This window comes from Numenius arquata, chromosome 2 (assembly GCF_964106895.1).
Source record: "Numenius arquata chromosome 2, bNumArq3.hap1.1, whole genome shotgun sequence".
Classification (NCBI taxonomy): Eukaryota; Metazoa; Chordata; class Aves; order Charadriiformes; family Scolopacidae; genus Numenius; species Numenius arquata.
The window spans coordinates 72,397,590-72,417,012 of NC_133577.1; the positions used below are offsets into that span (position 1 = coordinate 72,397,590).

A 19,423-nucleotide genomic window follows, 5' to 3' on the forward strand; every position below is an offset into this window, starting at 1 on the left:
AAGGGCATCTATGGTGTTGTCAGTCCTTTCAGGGAAGAACGATGCTTTTATCAGATGTCTTCCCAAAACCTTTAATGCCCAGCTGAAGTCCAAGTTTAACTGTCAGAGGAGAGACCTGAGCACTGGCTTTATCACCATCCCTTACGCTGCTCTCGGGGTAACCTGCACACATGCTTAAAAGTGCCCTCTCCCAAAGTGGGGTGGATTTAGGCCATTACTTATCGTGGCTTCTTGAACTGAGGGATCAGCGGGGACTTCTGATAATAACCACAGATGGAGCACCTAGTGTCCAGGCAGCAGCTGCACTCTCACAACTCCATTGTAGCCACATCTATAACAGCTTTGGGGCGAGACAGTCCATGGCCTTAATTGTTTGACTTGCCCTTCACCATCCATTGGTTTAAAGATGTCTGTCCCTTGGATCTTATCTCTCTGGCTGCTTAAATCTGTAGGGTGTATTTTCCTTGTTAGTTGTGAGCACATTTTCACTGGCTAAGTGGACCTCTAGTTTAAATGAATGTAGTTCCAGTCTTGTGTAATCTTACTCTTTTTCCAGCTCCCCTCCCCAGCTTCAGGATTGAAGTTATGATGTGGCTTAAGAGCCTTGCCTGTAACTTAAAATGAGGAGGAACCATATTAGCATCTGATAACTCAGTGTTAATATATAATTTCAAAATATCAAATTGAAAAATGCTGTTATGATTACCTCGCATGGTGCTGTAGGCTCTGGGGACCATGGAGCATGTGCTCTGTGCTTTGCAGCTCACAAGGAACAGTCTGATGGTTCTTCAGGAGAGCTGTTAAAGGCTCTCTGGGGCCTTACCGGACTTTTCACTAGTGCAGTGCAAGTGTGGCCTTCGTATCGCCCACTCCTTCAGTGAGAGGGCTGTTGCCATTAAACCTCAAGAAGGGGCAGCAGGAGTCTTTGCTGCTATGGGGGAAACAGGTAGATTAGTTCTTCCAGAGTGCATCAGGTGTGTTAGTCAGGTGCAGAAGAAAATGGGCTTTGATACAGTTGGCATTATCCTAGGACAGTCACTAAATCAGCCTTTTGTTTTCAATAAGCTGAAGTCAATAGGCAAAAAAAATATGGAAGTAGAGCTTTCAAAACTCTATTTCCTGCATGGTCCTTCATCCATCAGCAGATGGATGATACTGTAATTTGTGAGAATAAGGCAATAACCTTCTAGTGTTACATTGATATTTAATATGTTTTCTCTGTGCCACCAGACAGGCCAGAGCACATGCAGAGCTGACCCTGGGGTGTTGGTGTATACTTAGTAAATGTAGCTGACCAAACTTGTATGCCATTTCTTCATATTTCTTCTATGTTAAAAAGAGTGGGAGACAAGTACCACTTCAAAACGCACAAGTATCATCTTTTAAGTGGATTTAATGTAGTACGATCTCATTTGCAATTGCAAACACTATGGCTCCATTTTCCCCCTTACTCCAAATGCCTGAAAAATCTCATTAATGTTAATGTATGGGGAAGAAGTACTTAGCCTATTGATGTAGGAATGAAATCAGGAGCAAAGCACAGCTCTACAAAGATTCATCAGCAGATTAGGGTCTGAAGCAACCATTACGTTATCAAATCTGACCTTCTATCTAATACAAGCCATAGAATCTCATCCACTTAGTTCTGTATTAATCCCAAGAACAGCAACAGAAAAGCAAATACAGTACATTAACAGCACTGTGTTATATGATACTGATCAAAATCTGCAGGAGGAGAGATTTCAGCCTTTTATCTGTCTGCAGAGGAGATTGTATATCTGTGTGTTTGCATAGGGTTTTGTTTGGTTCTTTGAGAAATATTCACTGGTAACTAACCAGTATAGAGCTGACCGTTAGTTATATTTCTCTCTGCGGACAGCATAAACTGCAATAGGGATTTTATATTTTTTTTAACAGAAAAAGTAATTTTCTTCAAAATCTGTGTGGTCCTTGACAAATTCTTTCTAACATCTTATTTTGGAAACTCCCTGCCAGTCAGATTTCCTAGGAAGCATAAAGCACATTTCACATCTGACTTCTCATCTCTTCAACTATAACACAAAACTTCCCTTGAAGTGCACCTGGGAGGTATTCAGGGGCGTACCACACACGCACAAAAGACGAGCCAAGCTGTCTAAAGGAGCTGCACTGGGCTACTGCATGTTTTAACCACTAGCCAACATTTCGCTGAACAAAGGGGCTAAGAGATGAGACGAGGAAAGTATCAAGGAATTCAGAGGAGAAGTGGTGGGTGGCACTGTACAAAATACAGAAGTCTCAGGCTTGGCACATAAATGTTGTCCTGAAGAAAAAAATCCTCCTGCCCAAGTTTGAGGTGCCCCTTAGCATTGCCCATCCCACAAGAACATTCCTCTGCAACCCACCACAGCTCAGAGGGAGGGAGAATCTCTGCTCCTCATGTGTTGCAAAAGCTTTTGCTGCCCCTTGGGCGGGTGAAACCCAGGCTCTTACGGCTTGTCTGTAACAGCACAGTTTCTATCTCCTTTCCCTCCAAAGCTCAGAAATCCTACAACTGGCTTGGCCCTATCTTGGGGTTTGGTTTGGATTTTGCCTGTAAAGTGCATTTGGATCCTGTTCTTTGATATTTTTTTTCAATATGAACCAGGGCTAACTACTGGTATTGAAAGCAAAGATTTGACCCATGACTGCAGGAATTGGAGGTTCAGTATGAAACACCAAATTGGTGCAAAACCATTTTCCAAGGGTCTTACACCATCACAGGTAAGACCCCTGTGACCAAAAGCTATACTCCCTCCTAGCAGATGTATAGAGTCCACATTGCCTCAGCTGCTTGATTGCAGAGTCCTGTGATTCATGCTAACCTAACTAGAAGGCATAAGATAAACACTTTTGAAAGATTCAGCATTCAAGAAAGAAGGAATCTCAAACCTCCTTATCTATCAAATAGGAAGGTCAGCAACTGCCTTAATACTTGGCTTTGAGGCTAAACTAATTATTGTGCAAATTTGAAATCCACAGGTAAGCAGTGTTAAGTAAATGTGAATGTCCCCCTATTGCTTTGATGCAATTTATTCAGAGTATGTAAAAAGGTGTTTGTAGCAGTGAGGGTAGGGCTGAAGAGCAAAACCTTGTGGCATGCAGAGACACCTCAGGTGGCTCTGAGTAACCAAACACAGGAGCCCTGTGTCGGCAGGCTCCTTTGCTTGGGCTAATACTCCCCATGTCCCAGAGGAGCTCATTACTTCCCTTAGCAGAAGCTCTCGCTGCTGTCACTGGACACAATCTGGGTGGGAAGTGGTTGGTGGCAAGACCATGGCCACCTCTGTGCAGCTGCCCTGTGGGCCTCCCCAGGACAGATTACAGCCTCTACAAAGCATCCAGTAGAAAGTTAGGGTGCTATTAACAAAATAATAAAGGGCTATGGGTGAACGTAGTGCTGTGTGTGTTAGAAGGCCATGCACTCCTTCTTTCTCTGTCAATATGTCTTTAGCAAAGAGGCAAATTTATAGCTAATACTCTCCCTGCTCCTCAGAAAGTCACATCTGAGTGTATGTTCCCCTTTGGAAATAGCAGGAATCTCCATGGGCTTGATTTCTTCTGCCAAGGTCATAGCCAAGAAACAAGCCAAGATGATTAATTCTCTAGCATAAAAGACATCAGCAACAAGAGCATGTATTGTTTTTATTTTGACAAATTTTCCAAGTCTGGTGTCTTCTGATCCCATCTCAGCAGCAAAAGGTCAGGCAGGGTGCAGCACTGCTGTAGCCATGGGATGGATTGCAGAGTGGTGGGAAGATCCATTTTCGAGGACTAAGAAAAGCAGTAACCACTTCAAAAGATGAAGGTGCTGTAAATACACTAGCCATAAGGCTGTGTGAGCGTTTGTGCTCCTTTGTGTTGGCTTCAAAGCAAAGCCCTGGACGCTGTCTTTGTGAACAGCATTTAAGCACCATGGATCGAGTTTGGAGACAAAAAAGTTTTATCTTCTGGCATAGGAACAATTTTACTCAGCCACATAATGAACTGTTGTACACAGGCAGTGATCTACTTTTCTATGAATTTGTATTATATGCAAAAAGGCAGTAAGAGTTTCCCAGCCACTTGACTTATCGGTGCCTGTGCTTTCTTTGCAGTTGTCCAACACAGCAATTCTTCATCAGATTAGACGAGACCAAGTGACAGACACGTGCCGAGCAAACAGTGTATCAAGCAAGAAGCGCCGTGTGCTGACACCCAATGATCTCAAACACCTGGTCGTGGATGAAGATCATGAAATGATCTATTGCTATGTTCCCAAAGTGGCCTGCACAAACTGGAAGAGAGTCATGATGGTTTTGACAGGAAGAGGCAAGTACAGCGATCCGATGGAAATCCCAGCCAATGAAGCCCACGTGTCTTCGAACCTGAAGACCCTCAACCAGTACAGCATCCCAGAGATCAACCACCGCTTGAAAAACTACATGAAGTTCCTCTTTGTTCGCGAGCCTTTCGAGAGACTGGTGTCAGCCTACAGGAACAAGTTCACCCAGAAGTACAACACTTCCTTCCACAAGCGGTACGGCACCAAAATCGTGAGGCGCCAGAGGAAAAACGCAACCCAGGAAGCTCTGCGTAAAGGCGATGATGTGAAATTTGAAGAGTTTGTGGCGTATCTCATCGACCCACACACCCAACGAGAAGAGCCCTTCAATGAGCACTGGCAGACTGTGTACTCCCTCTGCCACCCTTGCCACATCCACTACGACCTCATAGGAAAATACGAAACGCTCGAAGAGGATTCAAATTACATTCTCCAGCTGGCGGGAGTAGGCAACTACCTGAAGTTCCCCACCTATGCAAAGTCTACGAGAACTACTGACGAAATGACCACAGAGTTCTTCCAGAACATCAGCTCCGAGCACCAAACACAGCTGTATGAAGTCTACAAACTTGATTTTTTAATGTTCAATTACTCAGTGCCAAGCTACCTGAAATTGGAATGAGGGATGGGTTGGGGGGAGAGAGGGGAGAGAAAGCCTGTTTTATTTAAGATTTTTATTTGTCATAATAAATATGGAGAATGGGTTATTTTGTAAATTAATATTTTCTTTTTTTTGAATGATGCTGCGAGCAGCACAGTCAAAATTATTTAAATCAACTGTAAGAAAGGACAGCTCTCTTTGCAGGGTAACAGGATTGTGACGATCTAGCTGTAGTAATGAATGATACTGCTACACTGTTTAAAAAAGATGTTAATTGTGTTCTGGTGAATTTCATTGATCTTGCATTCCTCCAATTCTAATTAATGTTATTTATACTTATTTAAAACATGGTCTCTTGGTAGGTGTCACTTCAGCAGCAGAGATAAGATAACATTTGGACAAAAGGAGTCCGGTTTTGTGCTTTCCTCAGTTGAGTTTGTCTTTGGGTAATAATACTCTTCCATTAGCCATTGACACAGGTAAATAGGGAATGGGTCTTGATACCACGTGCTTTGAGAAGAGCGGTGGAAATAATTTCTTCAGAAAGTGATATTGCACTTCAGTGTACTGAAAAATTCTGTCTTTCTAGCCCTGAAAGGGAAAAGTAAAACAGATTTTGATAGACTCACGATATCTAAAACCCATGACTGAAAGAAATGTGAATGTATTCCTTGGGAAGAGAAACCATGAACTTTTTCTAAGTCTGGACTTAATGAGTTTATCAAGAACATGACCAGTCCCATTGTCTCTTAATTTGAAGCCTGCCAGCCCAATGAATGCAGATTTGTGTGTGGTCTGTCAAAAAAAATCAGCATTTTGAAAGTGACTGTAGAGATTTTTGAATGCCCAAAGCAATTGGCATTGACTTAATTTATGTCCAGGATGGGGTTGGGGGAAGCTCCATCCTCTGCAAGTCCTGCCTCCCTAACTAATCTTAAGATGGACAACCAAAATTAGCTCAAAAGACACCAGTCACGATATGTTGCTATAAAGGATGTGGTCATGTCATTTGAAAAGTCAGAAAGTCATCTTTATGTCGATCTCTAAGCATGCAAGGCAATAAAAAGGTCTCATCTTCCTACCATGCTGGTTTCATGGCTTTTTCCCAGGGGGAAAGGGGAGTCCTTTTTCAGTTGATGCCTAAATACCATTGACAGGGATGTTTCTGATTTCCAGTGGATTAGTATTTCATTGAAGTCAGCTGTTGTGTGAAACCATGACCTTTTTAGTTAAGATGAATGTCTCAGTAGTGGTTGTTTTGTGTGTAACAGCTTTTTGGGATGGCAGATTGCACCTGGTGTAGCACACCGAGCAATTGTTTTGGTCAAGCAAGTAGTAATCTATTCACGGCAAATAAATAATGAAAAATGGGATTTCAGTGTGGCTCTGTTAGCAAGCTAGTGAGCAGAAGTACAGGCTTCTCCCAATGTTTGCTTTAGTTTGATGCAGGCGAGGTGTACGGCCAAGTGGGCAGCAGGCGCCCACCTGGGGAATGGTCTGTAGTGACCCCAAGCTGTCCCATCCTGGGCCGGCAGTGCCGGCAGCCAGCTGATGGGAAGAAGGAGGCAAAGGCTTAAGTCGAGGCATTTGTGGGAACCTAAAATCTTTTAAAGTTGACTGATTGTTAAAATGGGGTTTTGACTTGCCTGCGTGTCAATCTTATTATGATCAAACAAAGCCCTACCAAAACTTACTGAAGATTTAAATAAACTCAGCTAAAGGCAGAGTTGTTTTAACAGTATCAGAGCCAGATCCTGGAAATGTCCAGTCCAGTCCAGTACTACAATACAGTAGCTGAATTACATCCATTGAATTTTATTAGACTTCAGGATACCTATGTGGTTAAAGAAGAAAAATGGGTTCTGTCTTATTTTATAAAAATAAGTCGCTGAATAAATCTCAGCAAAGAACAAATTAACATAACAAACAGCAGCTGAAGTCCTTTCACAATTGGATTTGTTCTTATCCCGGATTCGGGTCGTTATTTTTTTTTATCACAGCTACAAATAAATCTCTCATCCATTCTGGAACAGCCACAGTTTTCATAACCCAGGTCCTATTTATAACCCGGAGCGCTGACCCAGTGGCTAGTGAAGAGCTGGCTGGCTGCGCCTGACAGCTCTGAATTCCTGAGCGGTTGCTGATCGCTGGCTGGTATTTTACTTGAAAGCAGTTTTGTCTCGTTTAGAGTATGCAGAGCTGTTGCAAGTGCCTATCACAGTGTGCCCTGGCTTTCTTTTGTTTGTAGTTCAATGGTTATATGTTCGTTAAAAAAAAAAAAAACCTGCCTGAGGGTAGATTCTCCTTCTCCTTCCCCCAATATTTCCCGCAAGCTATTTATGCGCTTGTTTGGTCTTGTATCCAATAGTGCTCATATTTTGGTCCAATTTTCTCTTCAATTAGTTGTTCATCCACCCAACAGAATGTGATGTGATTTTTTTTTCATTTAAGAAAAAAGTTGCTTCAGAAAGTAAATGTTTTAAAAACGGGGTGTGCTTCCCCCTTTCTTTTTGTACTTCTCCCTGTCATCACCACACTTTTATCTGTTCTGAAATACTCTCTTCAGTTTCACTGCTTTGGAGACACAAAAACCCTATTTGACAGCTATGATAGAAAAGCTTTAGGTGAAAAACACTTTCAGGAGATCTGAGGGGTGAGCGCTGCTCAGAGCTGGGATTTTTAGCAGCAGCTTTGGGTTTGATTATCCAGATTCTGCCCCCCCACAGAGGGCTGCCCTATGGGCAGATGCTCAGCACTGAGACGGCTTTTATGGGTACTTAAAAGTCACTTGCTTTTTAAAAACCTTGATCCCAAACTACTACAAACTGTCCATTTAGTGTGTTATATTTGTTTTGGGGTGCTGTGAATGGGCTGCAGATCTGTGTTTTTAAAATGAACAACTGACATGCTGGATGTGATTGTGCCCTGTGTGGTGAGCACGAAGCACTCACCAGGTCGGAGGAGGACCACAAATGTTAAGGAGTAGCCTTTTTTTTTTTGCTCTACGGGGTGTGTTGACTGAGGCAAAAAATACCTCTTTCAACTGCACGCACAGAGGGGGATGTTCAGGGTTGTTCCTCCTTATCTCAGTGAGCTGTCGGCCACCACCTGTAGTGCGAGGGCAGCCGGGGAACCGGGTTAGTTATACCCCGACCTTTTCACCGGTTTTCCCAGGCAGAGGAGAAGAGGGGCTGGTCTGCTCCTGAGTTTTGCCTTCCTCCCGGGTTCATTTCTGCTGTGGCCGCAGCTGGTCCCAGGAGGTGAACAGGCAAAACTGCAGCCACAGCAAAATACAAAATACAGATGTGCCCGTGGGGCCACAAGGGCCACCCGGCGAGCTGCCGTTTTAGGAGGATGTGCATTAGTTGTGGTCGAGCAGTGGTGGGCGCAGAAAGGACCCAGCAGGAAAGGTCCTGCTCCCTATCTCTGCCCTCCACCCCTTCCAAGCTGCTGGGCTCGAGGAGCAGTGATCCCCATCTCTGAGGAGCCAGTGCATCCCACCATTTGGCAGGGCCAGCACTGAGCCCAGCAGCGCCTGTGTGATAGCCGCAGCCGGGGGGGGGGAGTTTGTTCCCCTCTATGGCCCCAAACACCTTAACCTGGAGCCCAGGCTGGATTTGGCCCATCTGAACACGGTGGTGACTCCTGGGTGGTGGGAAGCTCCTCCCCCAACACAAACCTGACTTGGTCCATGCTTCAGCCTCTTCATTAACCATGACCATTATCACAGAAACTTGCAAACTGCCTGAACCATGCTCTGCGTAAGACAAAGTGAAATAAATAATCCACAAGCAGAAGTGCTTTTAGAAGTAAGTTGACCCCAGATGTTTTAGGGTTTCACTGTAGTCTGCTGCACTTTTCAGGTACAAAAAAGGGACTGTCCTTACTATTACTCTTGTTACAGAGAGTGTTATTTTCTTACATGCATGCACAATACAATGTGTACGAATAATTTAACATCGATGTGGGGTTGGATTTTTTTTTTAACCTATTTGTATGCAGTAGAAGGCTTGTTGTAGAAAAGTATCTCCTCATACCTAAATATACTGTTAATAAAGAAAAAAGCTAAATTATACATTGCCAACACAAGTGTGAACTGCTCATGAATCTTTCCTTAAAAAAGCCATTCAAGCCTGATTATTTTTCTAAGTAACTTCAATTAAATTGAAGAAAGAAAGTTCCTCTCTGTGTGCTTTATTTCTGGCTCATGCTTTCAGGGTGGATTTGTAAGGGTGGGATTTTTGTCTGCGTAGCTTTGCTTTCTCACCGGGGTCATTGTGGCAGGACAAGCAGAAGACTCAAAATAATCTATTGCCATGGAGCAGGAAAGCTAAAGTTATCTGACAACACCCCTCTTGCTCCCTTCCTTCCCGAGTTCGCAGCCAGCAAGGGTGAGGGCTGTCAATTTAAGACGCGCCGCATGCCCAGAAACATAGTCTCACCTCAAGCAAGAGTGTTTTAGAGTCAATCAGCAGCTATCTGAAGAGCTTTAGGCCACATGCTTGCCCACATTCATGTGAACTCACTAACAATGGCTTTGGGTTAAATATTTTCAGCAGTCCCTAAACCTGCATGGTTTCATTCGTAGTTTTTCACTGAGGCCACATCTAACCCAAAGCAGAAAATTCCAGCTGGGCTTTCAAGACAAACTTGGTGAGGAGATCAGGACCATAAATTACACTGAGCAAAAACGTACATTCAGAAAAGAACTTCAGCATTGGGACCCTGTTGTTGGAGTGGACCCTGGAGGTCATCTGGGCCACACTAACTGCTGAGGGTCACCAAGACTATGTTGGCCTTGGTTTTGGCTAGCCAAGGCTTCAGTGCCTCCAGGGATGGAGGGCTCAGAGCCTCTCTGGGTGATCTGTTCCAGTGCTATACTACCCTCCCAGCAGGGGTGGTTTTTCCTACTGGCCACTGTGAGACTCCTGGCTTTCAACATGTGGCCATCATCTGTCAATACTGGAGGAAGAGTTTGCATTCACTTTCTTTGTAAGTTCCCTTCAAGCAGTTGTAGACTGCTATTAGATCCCCAGTTATCCCTGTTGTCATCGGACTAAATGAAGCCAGATCCCTCAAAGTGCCCTTTTTGGTTATACGCTTTAGGTCACTGAATGTCTTGGCAGGCCATCACCGTATCGTCTTCTGCATGTCAATATCCTTCTTGAATTAGGGAGGTCCCCCAAACTGATGTCATATTCTGGGTGCAGCACTGCTGTGGCAAACAGACCACTTAATCTGCCAACCCCACTCCTCAGAATGCAAACATTATTCACAATGAGAGCAGAGACAAAATGAAAATAGGAAATGCGCTGAGTAGGTGCCATAGCACATGGTGGGGCACTGGCTGTCTTTAGAGCCCAAGCATGTTCCCACCCTAAATGCCCCACCACCCTGAGCTCCCTAATTAATAGGCAGAACTGCAGCACAGCTTCCTGAAATCACAGACAGTATTAAGAAAACAACCTTCACATTTCAAAACATCCGTGATTTGTTTCCTCTACAATCTCAATCAGAGAGGGAGCTAATTAAGAAGGTCTCGAGAAGGACTTGATCTAAGTGAGCGATTAGCGTGGCTCCAGCCACTGTGCTGATTGCTCTGCCTCCCTTGGCAGCTTGGCAGGGCATGGATTACATACACTTCAAAGAGATGCAATCCTTTTCTTGGCCGTACATGAGTCTAAACAAGCTCCTACCTTGCCCTGAGAGAGTCCATCAGCTTCAATAACATCTCTGTGTGGTGTCACGCAGAAACAAGGGCCAGGAGACATCATCTGTCTGCATGGGGGCAGGTGGGGTAGGGCACACTGGGGACCCAAGTCCAGGCAGCTGCAGAGCTCAGCCATGGACAGGGGGAGGAGGGAGGCCTTTAGAAAATTGAAATCACATGCACACAAAATGGAAACTTCCATTTTTTTTGGTAATGGAGTAAGAAATGGTCTCTCCTCACAGCTCTTGGGCACAGAGCTTTTGGATGAATTTCTTTGTTGCTTGTAAGATAGCGGAGAAGAGCCCAATCCCTGATACGGACAAAATTGGATTTGCTCCAGTGGAAGGAAGCATGAGGATTTTTCTGTTTGGCAAGCCTCAATTTTTCCATTAAATAATTACAAATTTACAAATGTCCTTTCCCATTGGTACCCAGCGTACAGCTGCTGCTTCATGGTTGCCCCCTGGTATGGACCATCAGCTGCTGCTGAACAACAGGAGAGATGGTGGCAGCAGGACCATGGCACCCACAGGCACTGGGACATGAGTGTGGGTAGTGAAGCAGCAGGATCCTGCCCAGTCGAGGTGTCCTCTCACCTGGGGAAGCGACAAGATCGTGAAAATAAGCCCAGTGGAGATGAAGAAAAGTTCGAAGAAAGCCTGTCTCTGTGGTCGTAACACTGTTTGTGCAGGCATGAGCTCTGTAAACAACTTTGTTTGGATGAAAATACTTTTCATTTAAATTTACTGTAATTACAAAAAAAAGTAAATAAATCTGGGAAACTGGAAAGAAGAGTGAAAAAGAAATTAAACAAATGCAGCCGAGTAGAAAATAGAGCATATGCTTCCCGACCGGCATGCCAATGCCACCAGCTGCATTACACATCATCACATAGAAGATTCTTGATGCCACATGAAAATATCTGGCTTTGCCAGTTGCACTTACAGTTCTGCCAGAGGTTGACAATTTTGAAAAATCAGAGTCCAGTTTTATTCTTCAGTGCACTAAAGGACAACTTATCTGTTGTGGTTTAACACCAGCCACCAACTAAGCACCACGCAGCCCCTCGCTCACTCATCCCTAGTGGGATGGGGGAGAGAACCAGAAGGGTAAAAGTGAGGAAAAACTCATGGGTTGAGATAAAGACAATGTACTAGGTAGAGAAAAAGCCACGCATGCATAAGCAATGCAAAACAAGGAATTAATTCACTACTTGCTACAGGCAGGCAGGTGTTCAGCCATTGCCAGGAGAGCCAGGCTCCATCACACCTAATGATTACTTGGGAAGACAAATGCCATCACTCTGAACAACCCCCCCTCTTCCTTCTCCTTCCCCCAGCTTTATATACTGAGCATGTCGTCATGTGGTGTGGAATATCCCTTTGGCCAGTTGGGGTCAGCTGTCCCAGCTCTGTCCCCTCCCAACTTCTTGCGCACCCTCAGCCCTCACTGGTGGGGTGGTGTGAGGAGCAGAAAAGGCCTCGATGCTGTGTGAGCAACTGCTCCACAATAGCAAAAACATCCCTGTGTTATCAACACTGTTTCCAGCACAGATCCAAAATACAGCCCCATACTGGCTACTGTGAAGAAAATGAACTCTACCCCAGCCAAAACCAGCACAATACCCAAAAGCCACCTCCCCAAATTGCATGCAAATAATTTTTTAAAAAAATCTGTTTTAAAAGAAAAAAAATCAACTTTATTTTTGCTATTCAAATGATGAACAGCAGACCTTTTCCCCCATTACTTGAAATGTCAATCTACTGGAGTGCTCAAGCCTCTTGACTGTGAGATTCAACTCACTGTCATTAAATGGCTTCTGTTGGCCAAATCAGAGGCATTTAAGACTGAAAATAGTGACTTATTCATGGAGAAAAAAATATAGAAAATATTTCCATTCATTTATAAATTCTTAAAAATATTTTTTGCCAATATTTTAAGAATGTTACTGACTTTGATGTTGAAATTGTTTCTTCAGACCCTATTTTTTGCATATATGCAGACCTGAAATAACATTTCTTTAAGTGTTTAGCAGTATATGTCCTTTCAGTATGCAACAAATGAACAGAGTATTTTGGAAAAGGAGACATAGCATTTCAAGTAAAATTATGTGGGTTTGAAAATCTCGTTTCAGTCAGAGTTTTTAATTAAAAAACAAACAAGCAGCAAAGCTGTTTTCCTCGGTGAGAGAAAAATCAATCAAAAGTTTATGCCCTTGTTTCCATTTTTTCACTAATACATAAAGCTGTCAGGGTAACACACTGCTGAATAATAACAGTTAAGCTATTAAGCTTTGGCTTCCTCTTAAAAACTAGAATTATACTGTGGCAATTCATGGGTTTTTAGCTAGCAAGAGGTCTCTGCTCTCAGTAGGTATTTCCAGTGCTCCATCGAGTCAAAGCATCTAACCCACAACAGGCACTAGTTTTCTGTAAAAGCTTCTCCAAAGACAGGGTTTGGGAACCGCCTAAACTTTTCTTAGGCTCAATTTAGTCAGAATTATCTTAGCAGATAACTACTGTAGTTAAAACAGGTTTAGTTTTATATCTAAAGTAGAGATGTTGGGGTTTTTTCTAAAAGCGATTGTTTGCTCCATTAATGCAATCAATCACTGCATTTCTTTTAACCATTTTCTGAACTTGAAAGAGATGGATGGGGGAAAAAGAAGGTCAAATCAGAGCAAGCAGCTATGCTATGGAGAGGCAAGTGCTGTTTGCAGGGGTAGCCAAGTGAATGCTGAGACACTCATTCAAGAAAAAACAAAATGTTTACCTTCCTGGAATTATAGCTATATGTGATTTATTAAGAAATTTACCTCAGTTATTCAGAAAGACATAAAAATTCAGCTATTTTATATTACTTTTACAATGTACTTTGCTATTTTATCTTTAAAATTTTACTGCTGTGTATGCAATACGATTTTACGTGCAATATGTATCATTCCTACAGCAGATGCTTTTAAGGCTGCCTTTTTCACTTAGGAAGATTTCAAAAATTAAATCCACAATAATATTTTTTTTACAAAAAAAAAAGCCCTAAAAGTCAACAGTGCAAGGATCAGAAGGAGGAACAGCTGAGTGCAATTCAGGTGAGAAATTAAGTCTGTATAACTATGGAGAAGGAATGGGAGGAAATTTAAGATGGAAAGTCTCAGTTTGGTAAGTCTCCTTGTGAGATATTGAGAATTAAATTAGAAGAAAGAGTTTAAGAACACAGTGAGGTGAGTAATCTTGCTTTGCTTACGATAGCGTGTTTCAGGTTACCTGGCAAATCTTTGCCAGGGCTACTGGAAGCTGATTAAAAACGATGAATGACACATATAATGTTAGTATTTCCGTGCAGCCACAGGAGAGTACGTAAGCTCCGTCCCAGTTCCAAAGCAAGGAGTTACACACTTAGTTTGCAGTGCCTGTATTTCAGTCTTATTTTTCACCAGTGTAAAGATGTCAGACGGAAAGCAGGTGAACACTTCTGAAATAATTAACTGGTTTCAGGTTTAAGATATTTTGTGCTTGGTCTTGAATGGCAGAGGCTCCATGTAAAGCCTTTAGGAGTGCTGTGCCCTCCATACCTTAAATCAGGATAAGGCTGCAGTCAGCCTTTTGCTCACGGGTGCTGCCACAGTCCCTGTGACGGGTGTTACTGTTAACTCCTTTATTATGAAATTGCCATACAAAGTGACCTTTTGAGGTGCGCAGAGATTTCTAGCCGGAGACAGAGACCTTTGCTTTCCCTCCAGCAGGACGCTTCAGTAGATGCGTTCAACCAGGTGTTCTCCTGCTTCTGAGTGAAATAATGTGCTCACATTTTTCCTTTGATCAAGTAAAAAGCCTCGGGATAATTAGCTGAAGAGATGATGCTGATAGCTAATGGTTTCCGTCTGCATCGGAGATCTTGATGATGTGATCTGGATACACGTCATGATAGATGTGAACTGAATGCTGCCACGTGCTGCAGCGTCAGATGCTTCCCCCCTTTTTGGAGGCTGCCAGACAGAAGAGAAGCATCCTAAACTTGGGGAACCTACCACCCCTGTCACTGACAGTGATTCATTTCTATCAAGTGACCATCAGCCTGCCATACGGAGCAATTGTGGCTTTTGGATCGAACTTGAAAATTTTACATGATGACAATTTTGTTGTAAGTTGTTGGATTCCAGGATTCCATTCCAAGGATTCCAGGCCATACCTCCTTTTTCACAAGGGGAATTAAATTGGTATCAGGGCTACAACAAAGCTGGCTCTGCTCTATGGCCACTGGCAACCCTGCCATAGCTCTGAGAGGCAAGCACGCAGAGCCCCTCCTCACTCCACGGGTAAACAGGGCTAGTTACTGAGCTCGCACAGCTGCACTTGACACTGCAGCCCACCTACTCCTGACCCTGAGGGCTCATGTTGGAAAAGGGACTACAGATTACCTAGGGGCTTTCAGAGGCTGCCGGCAAACAGGAGACATCTGCCCACAGAGCATACAGAAGATGCATGGATCTTGCCTAGTCCACAGGGCTGTAAGCCGTACCCTCCTAAAAACAGGAGAAATGGAAAAAAACATACCTCCTTATGTGTGGCAGGAGATTTCTATATAGGTATGAACAAGACTAAATGGATTACAAGACTTCGTCGTTACCTAGCAAGAGACTTGACCACGAATGTATGCGAGGGAGACACAAAACCATGACACAGTTGAGGTAGCAGGGCATCTGCAGGCATACCGTGGCTCTGAAAAAAAATCAGGTAACTAAAAAAGAGCTGATGCTGAACACCTGAGTTCCATAATACACCAGAAAACTGAGTGCAATGTTGTTAGAGTTGAATGAGAATCAACAATCAGAAAGGTGAACAGTTAGTTTTGTCTCATGAATGCATGTTGTGAGAGGCTTCCTGTGGTAATAGGACATTTTTCTGCTTCTTGTAATGAGTGCTAAAAATGTTCAGGTTTGTTTCTTTTAATGCTAGTCTGAAAGCTATCCATATTCCAGAGGTACGTATGCATTAATCAGCACTTTAAGTGCAGCTTCTGTATCTATTAAACATTTATGTAATGCAATAATCTCAAGTTGGAAGGACTTTAAAATATTTACATGTCTTAATAAATGTTTAAAATGCAATTTTTGTAGCAAACAGCAGAACTGGACTTCCTTTGAACTGATGGACATTTCTGCATCTTCCCATGTCTCTAGTAAGATATGAAAATATGGAGAACATGGATTGCAAAGGTATCTGCAAGTTCCCATCCCATAGGAAGTCAACAAGGTAAAGGAGAATTTAAGTAGATGGTTGAGGCCCCTTGCATGGGTCAGAGTAGAGGCCCATGGAGTAGAGTGGGGTAGCTCAGTAAACACCTTTGGGTGGGTTAGAGGACCTGTTGCATAGACAGTTGTCCTTTCCCAATTTTCAGCTTACAATCTTACTGTGTAGCAGTGACACCAGTGGGGTGTCTCGGTGGTGGCTCTTCCAGCTATAGAGCTGTCTGAGGTGAAGAACGCCGCACAGCCAGCACTGCATATTCAGCACAGCGCCAATCCTATATAGTGCCATACTCTGTTTAATGCCAAGACTATATAGTCAGGCTTTGCTCAAAGCAAGGGATTTAGTTCTCTCCAAGGGGTGGACATACTCATAGCTCATGTCAGTCTCATGCACAGAGCACATAACCAGACATGGCAGCTAACAGAGCCGGGTTTCATGCTCTTTGGCATGGTAACCTTACAGCGTTTTAAAAAAGACTTTAAAAAAAATGAATCAGCTTTCTAATGTGGGAAGAGAGCAAAGGCCAGCTGGAAATGAAACGTAGGAATGAACGCGTCTCTTTGTATCTGAATTCACAGCATTTTAGATCTTTCATTTTGCACAAATGACATGCAGGGTTTGTAAGGGTTTTTTTCAAAGGCCTTGGTGTCTTCTGTTACAGAGGAGGACCACAGTTTCCATACATCTGTGATAGACTTACACTACCATAGTACTTAGTGGCCCTAATGGATTTGCTCTAAAGAAGCAGCAATGGCAAACTCAAAGCATTAAGATGAAATGAATGAAACAGAGAGGAGTTAGGAAGAAATTCTTTACTGTGAGGGTGGTGAGGCACTGGAACAGGTTGCCCAGAGAAGTTGTGGATGCCCCGTCCCTGGAAGTGTTCAAGACCAGGCTGGATGGGGCTTTGAGCAACCTGGTCTAGTGGGAGGAGTCCCTGCCCGCAGCAGAGGGGTTGGAACTAGATGATCTTCAAGGTCCCTTCCAACTCTAACCATTCTGTGATTCTATGATCAACCAGTCTTCATGTGTTAGATAAATACAAAGCTTACCTACATCTCCAAATCATCTACGCTTTTGTCCACAAATTCTGATGATCTTGGCACCTAGCTGATCTCAGTTACCTAATGCAGTCAAGCTTAATGAACTAACTTCTATTTTGGAAATGCTCCAAACTCCAGAGATACTCTCCTATTTTAAGTGACAGCTACCACTCATCTCCCTAGAGCTAGAATTAATCAGCCATGACTAAATTTTCCTATGTAATGAGTTCAGGCTTCGTAATTGGTTCAGTCTTTAAAACAATTGAGATGAAGCATGTTCTAATGTTCCTCCAGAATCTTGGATACTCTGAGAAAATGAAATAATCAGTTGTGTTGGCACAGGGAAGAACACCTCCTCCAAAAACAAACAGGAAAAAGAGGGCTTTTAAGCCTTTTAGAAGAGGGATCTAAAGCTAACCATAGTATGAGGATTCATAGGAAAGCAGTGGATGACTGCTTCCCAAGTACAGAACAAGTACTATTGCTCATAATTTTTTGGAAACCATTTAGAATGTCAGGTTTATTAAAATGCTGTTCTACTGTAGATAGGGCATGAGAACAACTTCAGTAATCAAAACCAGAAGATGACAGAAAAAATCAGTAAACAGGCAAAATCCTTTTTAGATCCTGTTCGTAGTAAAACTTAGAATGTAAATCTGAGAACTTAGAGATAGTAAATCTCAAGGAACTATTCAGAAGTCAATTATTCCCAAAGACGTCTACCATATAATTCATTCAGGACCCAATTTCACTTGCAAAAAGCAGATTTAAAATTATTCAAGGAAAGCACTTCCTTGACCTCTCAAGACTTTTAGCAGCTCTTGAAAAGGAAACAATCTCCCAAAAGAGCAAGTTGAAGAATGCCAAGTAAAGGCAGAAGCAAATTTCAAGTATAGTTTGAGCTGAGAAATAAAAGCATAAATAGAGAATATGATGAGCTACGCTGCACATAACTTAAACAACTAGCAGGACCTGAAATCAAATTACATTTTCAGCTGCAGATAAAGTAAAGCCCATCCAGCCCTGCCAATGCTGAATGACTAAGGGGTACACTGTTGCTCTTGGGTAGCCACCCAGAATATGGCAATCTTGTATATTTGCTAATCATGTTGGTTCTTAGCTTTAATCGTGAATTATTCATGTTTTGTTAAAACTAGATTCTGTAAAGTATCCATGCACAGCATACATGATGATCAAATTTTCATTGAATTCAATGGAAAGTCTTTACGACTATCAGAATGAGGCTTTAATGACAGTGCAGACCTCTTTACTAGTTCTTTCTCCCCACCTTTATATACAGAAAGCTGATTTTTTTTAACTTTGAGTATGTATGGGAAAAGGATACTCCAAAAGATAACTGAACCACAGACTGACTTGATTAGGAATGGATTAGAGAATGCAATTAGAACAATGTATTGTATCACAGAAAACCTAGCCAAAAATAAAAGAACAATGCTACTAAGAGGCTTCACATTGCTTCCAGTACCTTCAGTACTGTTTTTGAACATCGTCTTACTCTTTTTAAAGCGGGTTATAATTCAATTACCATATTCTATTGCCATTTTCTGCACCTCTGAAGTGACTATCTCCTTTGCAAGAGCAATTTTACCATTATAATAATAAGGAATTTCAAGCACTTCATTTCACAGAGTGCTTATACTACTGTCTCCCAATCTGTATCCTGGGTTATTCTTGGATTTAAGAGAGCTTTTCGTGATGCTCAGAACTGAAGTGAAATACCAAATCCATTAAAAAGATGATAGGCCTTATTTTGAGTCCTGATTCTGCAAACTATTCAGCATTTATAAAGCCTTAATCCTCATGCTGTTTTAATCTTTGTATGAGAAAAGTCTAATTTAGTTGGCAAATTGTAAAAAGAAGTGAAATTAATTTGCTGCTTGCCAGTTTCTCATCAGCATTCTAAAAACCCCAGCGAAACTAATATATTAAACACAGGAGTGGAAGAGGATATTGCAAATTTAAACATCACAGATTAAGGCAAGATGTACAGTAATGCTATAAATCTCAAAATATTGATCTAAATACATTAAAAGAAGAATCCTCCCCTATATCAAACAGCATAATAAAGCTGTGGAACTATCGTGGCTATGCAATCACTCTAAAAATAAGCTGGAGTCATTCAGTAACTCACTAGAATGCAAAGATGATTTCAAAACATTAAACAGAAAAAGAAAATAAAACACCTATGGTATGAAATGATTCTGGCTCCAAATTTTAAAGCTCCATTTAGTTGTAGTTTAACAAATAAGATCGTCCCCTTCCATGAATGCTCAAAGAATGACTGAGATGGTCACAAAGTGCTTCAGAATGGCAAATGACACACACTTCAAATAACCTGCCCCTACTTCTATTTACCCTAGAGATATTTCTGAAGTAGAGAAAGAGGGAATAGACAGTAAGAATGGCCATGCAAGAGCACTCCAACAGTTACTCAGCATCAAGTTACAGGTAGTAACT

General features: G+C 42.4%; 1 protein-coding gene across 2 annotated transcripts in view; it reads left to right on the forward strand.

Annotated features, from left to right (window-relative positions):
- CHST11 (carbohydrate sulfotransferase 11) overlaps window positions 1-4,964 on the forward strand; it is a 172,140-nt gene extending 167,176 nt beyond the window's left edge. For both annotated transcript variants that reach the window (XM_074168863.1, XM_074168864.1), the window contains exon 3: window positions 4,116-4,964. In XM_074168863.1, the coding sequence (XP_074024964.1) occupies window positions 4,116-4,964 (849 nt within the window). The remainder of the gene's footprint in view (window positions 1-4,115) is intronic.
- The last annotated feature ends 14,459 nt before the right edge of the window (window positions 4,965-19,423 follow it).